Source organism: Squalius cephalus (assembly GCF_949319135.1).
Source record: "Squalius cephalus genome assembly, chromosome: 4".
Classification (NCBI taxonomy): domain Eukaryota; kingdom Metazoa; phylum Chordata; class Actinopteri; order Cypriniformes; family Leuciscidae; genus Squalius; species Squalius cephalus.
This window is the reverse complement of record NC_137125.1, coordinates 38,941,558-38,955,857: the sequence shown is the minus strand read 5'-3', so window position 1 is coordinate 38,955,857 and position 14,300 is coordinate 38,941,558. Positions and strand designations below refer to the sequence as shown.

At 40.6% G+C, this 14,300-nt stretch overlaps 2 protein-coding genes across 15 annotated transcripts in view; one reads left to right on the top strand and one right to left on the bottom strand.

Annotated features, from left to right (window-relative positions):
• ppfia2 (PTPRF interacting protein alpha 2) overlaps positions 1-14,300 on the bottom strand; it is a 199,689-nt gene that overhangs the window by 3,990 nt on the left and 181,399 nt on the right. For 9 of the 14 annotated variants that reach the window (XM_079870217.1, XM_079870219.1, XM_079870220.1 and 6 more), the window contains 8 exons: positions 14,064-14,126; positions 11,814-11,846; positions 10,887-11,062; positions 10,656-10,753; positions 10,402-10,577; positions 10,226-10,294; positions 9,573-9,729; positions 7,313-7,369 (listed from right to left, as the gene is read on the bottom strand). In XM_079870217.1, the coding sequence (XP_079726343.1) occupies positions 7,313-7,369; positions 9,573-9,729; positions 10,226-10,294; positions 10,402-10,577; positions 10,656-10,753; positions 10,887-11,062; positions 11,814-11,846; positions 14,064-14,126 (829 nt within the window). The remainder of the gene's footprint in view (positions 1-7,312; positions 7,370-9,572; positions 9,730-10,225; positions 10,295-10,401; positions 10,578-10,655; positions 10,754-10,886; positions 11,063-11,813; positions 11,847-14,063; positions 14,127-14,300) is intronic. The other 5 variants (XM_079870223.1, XM_079870224.1, XM_079870212.1 and 2 more) reach the window with 3 other exon arrangements.
• Positions 1-14,300, top strand: part of acss3 (acyl-CoA synthetase short chain family member 3) — a 74,699-nt gene that overhangs the window by 45,367 nt on the left and 15,032 nt on the right. The gene's annotated exons all lie outside the window — the stretch shown is intronic.

Here is a 14,300-nt window from a genome sequence, read left to right as displayed (position 1 = left end):
GATTCAAGTCACAGAAAGTCTTGTCAATCTATTATTTGCTATCATTTTAAATGTCTTTGAAAACTGTTATTGGTAAAATGGTCACAATTTCTTTGCAGTCACTGGTATAATGACAAAAACTGAAACCTTTAGAGAATTCTGACAATCCTCTCCTCTCCACAAAACCAGGTGCTTGTGTAGTCAAATATTTACAACCCTTTTGTTCTGCTCTGGATATTTAAGGGAAGATGCACAACAGCCATTTATGCACTCACAAAACTCACACACACCACCGTGTCTCTGTCAGGTCTGCATTTCTTACTCTTAGGGTCATCTTTCAGCAATTGTACAAATGTATTTATTACTTCTCTGTTGCCTTCTAATTGTTTAATTGTGTAATTGGCATGACACATTTTTACCTGACAAATACATTTTGAAATCATTATGACCAGCAGCTTATGAGGAGGCTGATGCTACTGCAGATCTGTGTCCAGGATAGCCCAAACTAAAGGGGAGCAGTAGGCACGTCATCTGAAGACCTTTTCATTTCTGTCTATCGCTGACTTCCATTGTTGTACAGCAAGTTCTACAGAAATGGCTAAATAAACGACACTTTTTTGTACAAGTGAGCACTGGGCAACTGACTAAAGAGGTATTAGCTAACTCTACACCCTCTGACCAAGATCAAACTGGCAAATTTGTGTTCATGAGATCCACGTAACATAGGGCTTTTGACTCTGGAAAGTATGGGATACCCACAATACTCAAATATCTACATTCATCAATAACCAATGTTTATGATTACTTTATAACTACAAACATAATATCAATGTCATAATCATTTCAAATTAGAGTCAGATTAAGTGCAGAGCTGGGATATGCACAGCTCCTAGATTGCACATACGCTGTCCAAAGCTTGCGTGTCAACCAACTAAGTGCCACTGTCACCATTTTCTTTTATAAACACTCAGAACATAATGCACCAATGATAAATCGCACACAAACGGGAAGCCAAGCGCAACTCACAGCCGCAAATATATCGTGAACCGTGAGGTTGCCGTAGTGTTCCTCTGGTAGAACAAGTCCTAAACCTATGACACAAAAACTCCTCGTTAAGTGCCTTTGTTCTGTCCGCATAGTGAGGAGAGCCGATGCGCTGACGAGGCACAAACTATGAAGCCGCTCCTCTTCCACTAAAAGAAAAGTGGCTGTGAACCCAAGTCAGTAAATCCACCGCTTCACGAGCAGGGGCTCCCCCACCTTCACCGCAAATGCTGGAGCACCTTTGACAGCTACTCTCATGTAATCCACAGCAAACAGCATACCAAGTTATGAACAGACAAAGCAGGATGTCCACTAAATATGCCCACTAATAAAACAGCCCTTAACAAAACTATAACACGTTCCACAACAACCACACACCTTCCGTAAACCTGCTTGCAAGTAGGTGTTGACCTATGGTATTTCTGTCAGTCGCCACGACACGCGCACAAATTGCGACGACGTGTACCTTTGTGCCACCAAAGGCTTTGCTCTCATTCCTGCACAAAACATTACAAATCTGCAACGGAACAAAGACAACAATGCATCTGTGGGCACCATACCTCAAACACAAATGACCAAGGCCCAGAGAACTACTCTCCACGTGTGCTCGTGACAGGTGGTCCCTGTGGAACAGGAGAGGCCAGGGCTGTTGACCCAGGAGCTGCATTATCTTGTATTATCTTCTCTTACTCTGATTTAGCATCTCTGAGAAACGCACAAGGCAGTGCATTTGACCGCAGTGCAAACGGATCCTCGGCATTTCGCCAAAGATGAAGTCGCTCAATTGGGGTGGCGGTGATTTGGCGGTGACGATTCAAAGGGAGTCCGCAGCTCGTGTGTTGTGCCATCCTTCGAAAACCTTTAATGGGCACTCTGAGAAGAAAGCTTGTTCTACAAATGTCACATCTCTGCGACACGTGTAGGGAAGCCAGGAATCGGGCTTTGTTCGTCTCGGCACCCTGCTGTTCTTGTTGCGACGGCTAGTCGCTTGGGAGTTCGGCGGCTGATCTCCTGTACGTTCTTTAGAAGGTCCGAGTCCATGGACGTGTGGGAGGATTGCATCCTCTTCATCATCCTCCGTGTCCACCTCCAAGACACAAGCGATCGTCCTTCTTCCTTCAAAAAGATCCATGGACACGACTCGCGTTTGGCGCTCCGATACTCTAAATGGGAACGCAGAGCAGTGTGGACACTCCGTATAGAGTGGCACAGGTATGACTTCTAATTCGTAGCTGGTTCCTTCTACATTTTTGAATGAATGAGTAAAGTAAACCTTGTGATAAACATAAATTCACTATACATTGAAGTTTTGTTCTACAACATAAATTACACGCACCAATAGGGACAATTTTGGAGGAGTTATGTTCCTTTTTCAACTACGTATGGCAGCTTGGGGTGTGAGTCTGTGTAATTTACATTGTACAACAAAACGTTTTTTTGTTAAGTTATGTTTACCACAGGCTTCATTTTACTCGTAAATTTGAAAACCCCATTATAACATCACATTGGAAAATAGGAACCAGTGGCGAATTACACTTCCGGGTTCTGACGTCGTACGTGCACCCTCTCTATAAACGTGCGTAAGACAGAGGGATTTTTCTTTCGCTCTTTCTTTCTTTTCTCGTTACTGGATGGGCGAAACACAAACGTCAGTAAATTGACCAGGACCACCGCAAAGGATTGGACCTTTGGAAACCGCTTGGCATCTAGGAATAAAATGAAAAAAGAGCTACTCCACATATTGTCCTGAAAAGAACCCACCTTGGCACGCTGCCGCTGGATATTAGAGTGAACGTTGAAGACGGCTTCCCGAAAGGATCTTCACGAGACGTGTGTGTGCCAAATTCAACAACTACCCAATATTTACACTCATTTTTTAATATCTTCATGAAAAGTAGCAAAAAAGAACTACTACAAATATTTGGAAAAATGAACACCATTTCTTTTTTTGCTTTATGGAGTTTCCTGTGTTTCTTTTTTATTCAATCAAATGTACTGTGTTTGAGAGTAAAACTGATTCTTTTGTAATAAAAAAATAAAGGTTTGCAAATAAGTCTTAAGGCTCAAAAATAAACAAGTTGATCTAATTATTTTCAGTGCATGTACATCTATGAAAACTTTTTTTTTTTCTTTGTGCATTTCGAACACTTTTTCATCACAAACGCACAAATTTTGCTCTCTTTTCTCGGTCTATCTTTTGCTTGCGAGTTGAAAAGGAAATAAGTAAGCTTTATTTATATAGCACCTTTCACAGACAGAAAGCCACAAAGTGCTTCACAACCAAAATTTACATCAGAATATACACACAATATAAAAGGCCAAGACAATACAAGATCATATCAACCCAAAAGTAGCTAATTAAAAGCCTGAACAAATAGATGAGTCTTAAGTTTGCACTTGAAGGTATCAACAGAGTCAATAGAGCGCAAGGAGGGCGGAAGATCATTCCAAAGCCTAGAAGCAACAGCCTGAAAGGATCGGTCACCTCAGTACGAAAACGAGTGCGTGGAACCTTCAGCAGATTCTGATCCACAGACCTCAGAGCCAGATCACTGATGTAAGAAGGAGCCTGACCATGCAAGGCTCTGAAAACTAGATCCAGAATTTTAAACTTGATCCTATAGGACACTGGCAGCCAATGCAGTTCTTTTAGAATAGGGGATATGTGAGTCCTCCTATTAGTACGGGTCGGAATTCTGGCTGCAGAGTTTTGCACTAATTGCAGTCGAGAGCTCCTTCTTGTTCAGAAATGAAAATAAGCTATTACAAAAGTCTAAACGCAAAGACACAAAAGCATGAATGATAAGCTCCAAATAATTCCGTGAGACCATATTTTTAAGTTTACATATTTTCCTTAATTGAAAGAAGCAGTTCCTCGTCAGCTGCTTACAGTGCTGCATTAATTTTTGCAAAGTTTTGCTTGAAAAGTTTTGCTTGCGAATGAAGCCGTGTCTCAGTGAGCGGCCTTTGTCGACCAGGATGAAAGGCCCTTTTCTACTGGTCACCCTGGATCGAAATGACGTTGACCACGCCCACTACGTTTTCCCGCTGCAGCCGCGCAGTGCGTCTGAGAAAAGAGCGAGCGAACTTGTAACATGTCGAGCAACAGGTCGTTTACTGAGTTAGATAACCGATTTAATATCATAAACTCAGTGACAAGTGAACTGAATTATTCTCTTCTTATGCTTTCCTATTTAAATACTTGACGTTGTCGCTGAATAGATTTTATTAGCCAACACAACAGCATAGCTAGCAGCCAGAGCCACCAATAGTATACAAAAATTGGTTTTAAAGGAACTAAAGGAAATAGGATAAAAAGGATAACTATAATGTCTGGCGGAATAGCACTTGGGAGCACTTCGACTCGGCGCAGTAAAAAGTCACGTTGGTTCTAATGACAGAAGTGAGAGGGAGAGGGGGAGAGGATTTTTCAGGAGTGATGATATTGCTGCGCCGAGTCAAAGTGCTCCCGAGTGCTATTCCGCCATACATTATAGTTATCCTTTTTACCCGCTTAGAAAAGCGCCACGTTTTATTTTGTGTCACCGTACTTGGTCGTGTAACTACTCGTGTAACTGTATTTAAATAGGGAAAACGTGGAGGTGTTTGGTCGCTTCTAACTTCATCTCTGTTTGGTCCCTAATGAATGAACTGGGCTAAGCTAAATGCTAACAAAGTGTCGCCGCGCGCCAGAGATATGTATCAACTCGTCTTAGTTAAGGGAATAACATAGTTTAATATGAAAAAACGGTGGAGTGTTCCTTTAAGCCAGTTATTTTGATCTTTTACTGTAGTGTGTCAGTAGGAAATATCAGTTTACATTTCCAAACATTCCAAAATTAGCTGATGTAACAAATATATAACGTTCAGATCACTGATCACAAAATATAATCACTGTTATTTCTTTACTTAAAGGTACACTATTTACCTTTTGGTGCTCTAGAGACATGCAGTTTTCATAACAGACTGATCGTGCACATGACATATGCCTATAAACCAGCAGCTAAGCCTGGTTCACACGGGGCCGATTTTCCAAACCTGGGAGACCCCACACACGGCGCTAAAAAAATCACGGGTCTAACCGTTTTGGTCGTACAGTGTGTGGTGCGCAGCCACACGGCAAAATCAACACATCACACACGAACCGAATTGACTCCCGAGCATTCCCAGGTCAGACGGGAAATCTCGCAAAATCCCTCGAGATCAAACGTGACTTCAGAGTAAACAATCATGGTGGACGAAGAGGATGCAGTGGCGATAGTTTGTAGTTTGTTTTTAACCGGGAAAAAAACATTATCAACAGAAAATCTCCGACGTACACCGGACTTTCTGGTGCGCGATGCCGCCGGCTGTTATGATTTTGTTTCCCGGTGCTTCCTCGCTGCCTCGTCACCTCGCTTTCTGATTGGCTACACGCCACAGTCCACAGGCTGCGTGCTCGTTTGTCCCCGGGGGACACCACACACGAGGAGAAATCGGGCCAAAAAAATCCAACATGTTGGATATCCCCGATTTGAGATCGGAGCGGTCCCGACGTCCTTCCGAGCAGACGAGAGCAGTCTTAATACACCACACATGGCAGGAATATCTGATCAGATTATTTTACGATAATCGGTGCATCCTTAAGATTGTCGGAAGGGGTGGGGCTAAAATCGGCCTAATTATCCTGCCGTGTGAACCAGGCTTAACAGTAACTTCACTGGTTTAGCCAACGTTAAGTATTTACATGGGAGAGCATAAGAAGAGAATAATTCAGTTCACTTGTCACTGATTTTATGATATTAAAGGAGAACTCCGGTCAATTTTAACATTGAGCTCATTTTTTTGTACATTTGGAGTGCTGTCAATACAGAGAACAACGACAAAAATCGGTGTTGCCTACACCGTGTTATCCTCTTTTTAAAATTTGCACCCTGTTGACTTCAATGGGGCAAGTACTAAACCTGCTTTTAGCCTCTTAACATCCTTGATGTGTCATTACAAGTGCCCAGCCATGTGAGTGATTCCTTCAGAGTGAACACGGGTGAATCTGACTGCAGTAGATGTGAAAGATATGAATAAAAATGATGTTATTTCGCGTGATCATAGGTATTAAACCTATGCGTGTGAACTCTGCAATCGACTACTTTGGACTTCAACCGAAAAACAGGATGTAAACAAAGGTATTTGCGCTGGCTTAAATAACATCATTTTTATACATTTCTTTCACATCTACTGCAGTCAGACTCCAGGGGCGTAGTTTGTGGGGGGGTTGGGGGGGAGATAACCCCCCCAATATTTAAATCTATGCATTACAACCCCCCCAATATTTATACCATGATCACATGAAAAATATGCAGACCCAAATTTCAACCCCCCCAATGTTCAAACCAAATCTACACCCTTGTCAGACTCACTCGTGTTCACTCAGAAGGAATCACTCACATTTTCTGTGCACTTGTAATGACACATCAAGGATGTTAAGAGGCTAAAAGCAGGTTTAGTACTTGCCCCATTGAAGTCAACAGGGTGCAAATTTTAAAAATAGAATAACTCGGTGTAGGCAACACCGATTTTTGTCGTTGTTCTCTGTATTGACAGCACTCCAAATGTACAAAAAAATGAGCTCAATGTTAAAATTGACCGGAGTTCTCCTTTAAATCGGTTATCTAACTCACTAAACGACCTGTTGCTCGACATGTTACAAGTTCGCTCGCTCTTCTCTCAGACTGCGTGGCAGCAGCGGGAAAACATAGTGGGCGTGGTCAACATGTCATTTCAATCCTAATAGAAAAGGGCCTTTCATCCTGGTTGATACAGACCGCCCACTGAGACACGGCTTCATTCGCAAGCAAAACTTTTCAACTCTCAAGCAAAGTGTTCGAAATTCACAAAGAAAAATAATAAAGGTTTCAAAGATTTACACGCTCTGCAAATAATCTGATCAACTTCTTTATTTTTGAGCCTTAAGAAGACTTTTTTGCCATCTTTAATTTTTTTTTATTACAAAATAATTCGTTTTACTCTCAAACAGAGTATGTTTGATTGAATACAAAAAGACACAAAGGAAACTCCAAAACGGTTTGGCCAACATAATGCATTTATTGCTATTACGGGATCCGCCACATCTCTCCGTTCCAAGGCTGCCGTGATGCTGCTCCAAAACACTGTTGACATACACTTCACAGGTATATTTGACGGTTAAGAAAGGACAGGAGACATTGAGACCACGTAAGGGGGTACGAGTACACTACACTGTAGGGACGAGGGTCGGGAAAGCCACACATTTGGAGGCGCTGTCATATCTGACCTTGAAACCAGTCCAAATACATGTCGTCAGGACTGTCGTCCATCGCCTCGTACAAGACTACCCGGCAGCCGACCGTAAGGAAACAACAGAAACACAGTCAACCTTTGTGTGTGTGTGTGTTACTTTTGTTTGTCCATCTTGAGGTGAAGTTTGTTTGTGTGCAACTGGCTATGTTTGGAATAGTGTCCCACCATACTAAAAATACTTGGACTCTCTTTCCTATCATTTTTACCAAAATATGTATTCATGGAATAGTTCACCCAAGTCGGAATGTGGAAAACACCAAAGGCACAGCAATATTAAACATCAGTTTCACTTTTTCTGACACAAACCAATTGCACATATAAATATCATGTGACACTGAAGAAATGGCTGCTGAAAATTCACTTTTGAAATAATACAGTTCATATTTTACTTATTTCTTTAATGTTTTTACAGAGTACTACAAATGGAGGCCAGTATGTACCTTACATACTGACAGCTCTGTTAAACTGATTGATCGATTGATTGATCTTATTACTAATTATAACAATTCAACATTACAGTAGAACTGAAAGCTACGACTAAACTGCAAATGATCAAATATCAGGTTTATAAAATTATCATCACATTTTATTCATTATTTATGAACAATTATCATACATTACAAAATAACTTTCAATTTAGTGTACTTAAAACGATATTCACAATATTCAAGTCCATTATAATATCACATTTACATGTGCCTTTTTATATAGTTTAGTGATGTTTCTGTCAATAACGCAGATAAATAACTTAAACCCTAAGTTGTAAAATGACTAATTAAACCATTTGTTATCAGTACACTTACACCTGTGTGTCCCAATCATTTAACTTAACTTAACCTATTAATTGCACAAATTACCACATTGTTTTTCCCAGCCCTTATACTAACTATAAATAGTTTCATTTTGTAGCACAGGTCACACATTTGTAGCACAAGTATAAAAGTCTGTCCCATGTCTAAAAACAAGTAGTGCACTTCATCACTTAAACAGGCATGTGACTGATAAAACACATTAATGTTCCAGACAGGGCACACAAAATACAAACCTTAACAAGAACTGTTTTCAGACAAATACAAAACATTTGCAAACCACATCCATCCGTTTGGCTGAGCACTTCAAAATACCACTTTGTTTTCCTATCAGTCATAGAAAGATCTAAAATTTCATTAAAAAATATAAAATTATTATTATTATGATGATGATAAAAATCTGTGATGGTAATTTCTTATTTTCATGTTTACTTCAGATTTCTTAGGAATATTATTTTTACCCAAAATAGGGAGTTGTTTCAATATTGCGAACACACATATAATGTAATATCTGTTTCATTCATACTGGTAGTCGGAGGGCGCCCTCCTGCTGAAATCCACAAGTGAGACGCATACAATTCATAACGCTTATGACATTCCAGGAAATCCCTTATATGGACAAAGGCATCCAGCTATAGCTGTAGCAAAATAAAACGCAGAGAGAGAGAGAGAGAGATTGCTTTGACTGACGAAACATGAAGACAATAAACATACAATTGCAGTAAGATATGGTTTATCTGTGTTCTTCTAGACATCTCACCTATTTTACAAGAATAAAGTATATTTATAATGCAATGCTAATCGACTTTATCACTGTATAGAATACAATAAAATTATATAATTTCAGCCTAATTCTGCGATAATTAAATATGTTTGTCAAGAATTGATTTTTCAAATGCACGTTATTCAAACTTACAGCGCTTGCAGAAATGGAGCAGCATTTACTGCAAACCGATCGATCCGCTCTGATCATTGCTGCACTTCACCATGAAACACACTGCAAATATACTCAGTGCGATTATGAACTGGCAAATTTTTTATGAAATAAGATAAAGCACCATTTCGGTTTCATTTCATTAAATTGTGCAGTCCTACATTAACCTCACACACAAACAAGCACACAACAAACACTCACTTCATACAAACACGCCACTAACACACACGTGCAAATAATCGGACGTGTGCTAATGTGCTAAATTTCATCGCACAGACCGTTTTTTTTTCCCCCTATCAACTGCGCACACACACTAAAGAAATAATTCAGTTCAATTTAACCAAGTCAATCAAGTTAGCAGTAAGCACAATGCTAGTATTCCATCTCAAACCACTTTTAACCACGTGCATTTTTGCCCCCTAGCCGACTTTTGTGCTCTGTTATCTGCTACGAGTAGTAGTACTGTGTGAGTTCTCGTGCGCGGGTCTCACCCTCTGGTGGCAGTCTGCGTGAGTGTGCGGAGGTGGCAGTGAGGCGGAAGCCTGCGGGCAGGGTCTCCGCTGAGCCGGGCATCATGCTGATCCCGTGGACATCCCGCGGAGGAAACTGCCTCCTCCACGACGGCCCTCTGAAGTCTTTCTCGTCGCACTACGGATGGTCCAAAGACAAATTTAGACCAAAGTGCTATTTTACACTGCTTATTGCAGCAAATAATTACATAAACAATATGCTTTTAGCTTTGCTGTGCAATTGATGTAAGCTTACATTGGCTCATTGCACAATTCACTGTCAAGGTCAGTGGAAAAAAACAAAAACAAAATGTTGATTAAATTCTAATAAATGTACTTAGAATTCATGAACCCTCATCAGCTTTTCAGTAATTTTTTTTTGTTTAGTACAGTTTTTACTCTAAATTTGTATTTTTTATGCAGACCAACATGCTAAAACAATTGTCATTTACACCTTCTTGAGTTTCGTTTGGAACTTGACTGTGAAAAGCGCTCGTTCTAAATTGCTCATTTTTGAGGTTCGTTTTTTTTTATGACACTCCCTATGTAGGCAGTACACAGCAATGCAGCTCAATAAGATTTTAGACTGCTGTCGATTGTTCGGTTCTAATAAAATAAAGAAACTAGTGCTTGACCTCATCTAATCGCCTCTCTGTTCCCAGTGCCAGCAGATTGTTGTACTCTCTTTCCAGAATTTGTCTAGCCTGTGGGGAAAAAAGAGTGAATTAAATATTTTCCCCTCCAAATAAACATGTAATAGCTGCAAAGTGTGTGTGTGTGTGTGTGTGTGTGTGTGTGGATGGATGGAGACCTGAGTGTTCTGGTTGGGGATCTGCAGCAGCAGGGCCAGGCTGCTGTAGTCGAAATTGTCGTCGAGTGCGACGAGCGCCCCGTGCACGCCGCTCTCTAACAGGATGTTGGCATAGTCGCGGAGACCGATGCTCTGGATCCAGCGAATCACCCGTTCGTTACTCCACACCAGCACGTCTATGCAAACACAAAATCTTTGTTCATTGGAATATCACAAACGCCTTTGCTGGCGGCCCCCGGGGGACTATTACCTACCTCTTATCTCGTGCTGGCTGCTCTCTCTGCGTCTCTCCAGCTCCTTCCTGTCGTAGTTCAGCTTCTTCAGACACATAATGCCGTACTGCAGACTGGTTCTGTTACAAACAATACATTGATATTACAAACAAAGCCAGTTTAAATGTGGTCGAGTCTGCTCGGATTTAATCGCTCGATCGGATGGAAATGTTTAAGCCAATAGTTTGACGCCAATGTTCTTGGACTGTTGACCTGTGAAAGCTGTCCACCATTTTTAAATGCACTCTGAGGTCCTTCTTGGTGAGGTGGTCCAGCATGCGCGCGTCCACCAAACACTCCATGAAGTAGCTGCGGTACTGAGGTAGACCGAGACAGGGCAGCCACTCGTTCCCGATCCACTCGTGATTCATGTCCCCGTATGCCAGCGTCTAAATCACACACACACAACCATGTTAACAACCATGTGATTCTGACTAAAAGAGCTACTTTGTTTCATCTAGACATTTTATAAAGCCTAAGTTCCATATTCATTGGGCTGTAACTTTCTTATTTCAATAACTTTATATTAATTAAACACATTACATTTATCAAAAGTCACACTAAAGACTTCAATTTCAAATACAGGCTGTTATTGAACTATCTATTCATCAGGGAATTCTGACAAATCCAAAATTAAGTAGCAAAAAAGTTTTCAACATTGACAATACTTAGAAATATTATAAATAATTGAACACCAATAATAACTACGCACCTAATCAGAATATTACAATAATTTATAAAGGATCATTTGACAATTAAGACCAGAGTAATGATGCTGAAAATTCAGCTTTAGTATCACACAAATAAATTACATTTTAAAATATATTAAAACACAAAATTTAAATTGGAATAATATTTCACAATATTACTGCTCAAACAAATGCAGCCTTGGTATGCATAACAACGGCATCTGGTGGATAATTGCGTCAAATCCAGGTATCCTCATGCGGATATAAAGCAAAAATGACCATGTTTACTGACTTTTACATATTCGCAACATAATGTGGATGTGACATCGCACGCAGACGAGGTTAGTACAATGTTCTATCGCAAATGCATGTAAAATAACATTTGCTAATGAATGTGAATTAGTGCAAGAAATGAATTAGTGTATATCTGTGTGGACTGTCACGCTCTCACCTGCGACCAGCTCCCCTCCTCTGACTGGGACTTCTGCGGAGACACAAGGAAGCGATTGTATCAGCTCTACGTCTGCAAACTGTATTTAACTGCATGTACGTCAGTTTACTTTTCAAAGCACATACATACTTAGTTTTATAATAAGTTGTTGGATGCTTCTGACAGGTTTAAACATTATTAAACATGTAACACAACAGCACACACAGTAGATGAAACTATAACAATGTAAGAAACCTTTTCATCTCTCTCTCTGCATGCAAGTACAATAAAACATCACACAAACTACATTCCCAAATCCAGAAAAGTTGGGACATTTAGTAAAATTCAATAAAATCAAGAATCTGTGATGTGTTAAATGTTCTTATTTAACCTTTATTTAAATGACAAAAGTATAAAGAAGAATTATCAAAGTTTTCACTGACCAACTAAGGTAAATATTAACACATTTCAATTTTGATGGCTGCAACACACTCCAAAAAAGCTGGGACAGAGGCTAAATAAAAGTGAAAAGCTTATGGAATATCCAAGTTAAACTCTTGAAACAGTCCACAAAGTAGGTGAATTAGTAATAGGTGAGGGGATTGTGATTGAGTGTAAAAGGAGCAGCTCAGTCTTTGCATGCAAAGATGGGTCATGGCTCATAACCTCATGAGAGAATTATCAAACAATTAAAAACATTTTAAAAGCATTTCATTCTTTTACCTTCTACCATACATAACATTGCAAAAAGATTCAGTGAATCCAGAGAAATCAAGGCAGGAAACCTCTGTTGAACGTGCGTGAGCTCCGAGCCCTCAGATGGCATTGCGTGAGAAACCATCGTGCTACTCTGTTAAATATAGCCACATGACCTCTGGAGTTCTTTGGAAAACCCTGGTCACTTAACACAGTCTGCCGCCGCATCTAGAAATGGATCTGTTCAATACAGAGATGCTGCCGAGTTCTCTAAGCCCGAGCTCATCTCAGATGGTCTAAAAGACAGAAGGAATGTGTGATGTGGTCAGCTTGTTTTTGGGGAAAAACGGACATCGAGTACTCAGACAAAAGCAAACATCTGTAATTGAATGGGGGTGCAAATGTGTGAGGGGTACCATTGAGGTGAAGGCGTATATTTGGATTGTACAGAGACATAAACTGCCATCAAGATGACATCTTTCCTGGGAAGCAAGACAATGCCAGGCCTCATTCAGCACATGCTAAAGCCTGCCTGCAGTCCAGATCTGTCTCATTGAAAATGTAAGGCCCATCATGAAACTGAGAATCAGACAACGACAACCACAGACTTTTGAGTGGCTGTTTTGTATCAGGGGAGATTGGGCAAAAATTTGTAAACTCAATTCCCAAACATTTAAAAAGTGTAATTAAAAGGAAAGATGATGTGACACAGCGGTAAACATGCCTCTGTCCCAACTTGTATGGAGTGTGTTGCAGCCATCAAATCAGTGAAAACTTTGAAAATCTTTGTACCCTAGTCAGTTAATAAAGGTTAGAGACAATTAACAAATCACATATTCTTGACCAACTTCTCTGGATTTGGGGTTGTGCATCAGATTCACAACATGCATTGGTCTGATTCCGTTCCAGACTCGTGTTCTCGGTGATGGTTATGTGCTGATGAGGGTGAGCCGTGATGATTGTATGAGGCTCAATGGAGAATAACGAGGCTAGTTTTATTCTCCTTTGACTGATTACATTCCATTTGAACGTGAGATCGTCACGTCCGTTCAGCCTCATTGAGAGCTGTTCTATATGAAATTAGGGCCTCTGTCGCTGCTGGTTCACCCATCTAAAGATCGTTAGCGCTGGATGTGATTGATGGCGGCACATATGAGCTGATTATATTCAGACGTGAACTGAGGAAATCTTCCTCTGCCCAGTTAAAGACCAGAGCTTGGAGTCGACATGAATCCCCATTCGCAAATCATTTTACTTCCTTAATTTGATGTATTTCAATGTTTAAAGTGGGTCAAAGTCCCCTTCGAGAGCATCTTGACATATCCGTAACGTTTCTTTTTCTGTTGTTGTTGTTGTTGTTTTCTGCCATTATTGCGACTTGAATTGAGCACAATAAGACCAGGAACTTGTACTAGAAAAGTAAATGATGCTCATTTCGATTTCATGTCGACTTTCATGCTCTATCCTGATTCTGTGAAACAAAAACATTTGCAAAAAATGTAAGTAAGGGTAAGCAAAGAGCATATGGGTGGGCTTTTTTTCTGTTAGACAGTTGAAAAGGATGAGGTGACTGACCGTTTTCGAGGGGGCGGCAAGGGTCTCCATTTCCTCGTGGGTTACCCACACGTTACCCGACGGCTATGTGGGCGGCCCCGGAGATGAATCCGACAGGAAGGGCAAGCAGTGTTAAAGAAGAAGAGCAGCAGCACTGTAAGCCAATAGTGTTACAGCATCACAGTCAGATCATTAGCGAGACACAGAGTCCAGAGATATGTGCCAGAGATACACATACTGAACGCACAAACGCACGTC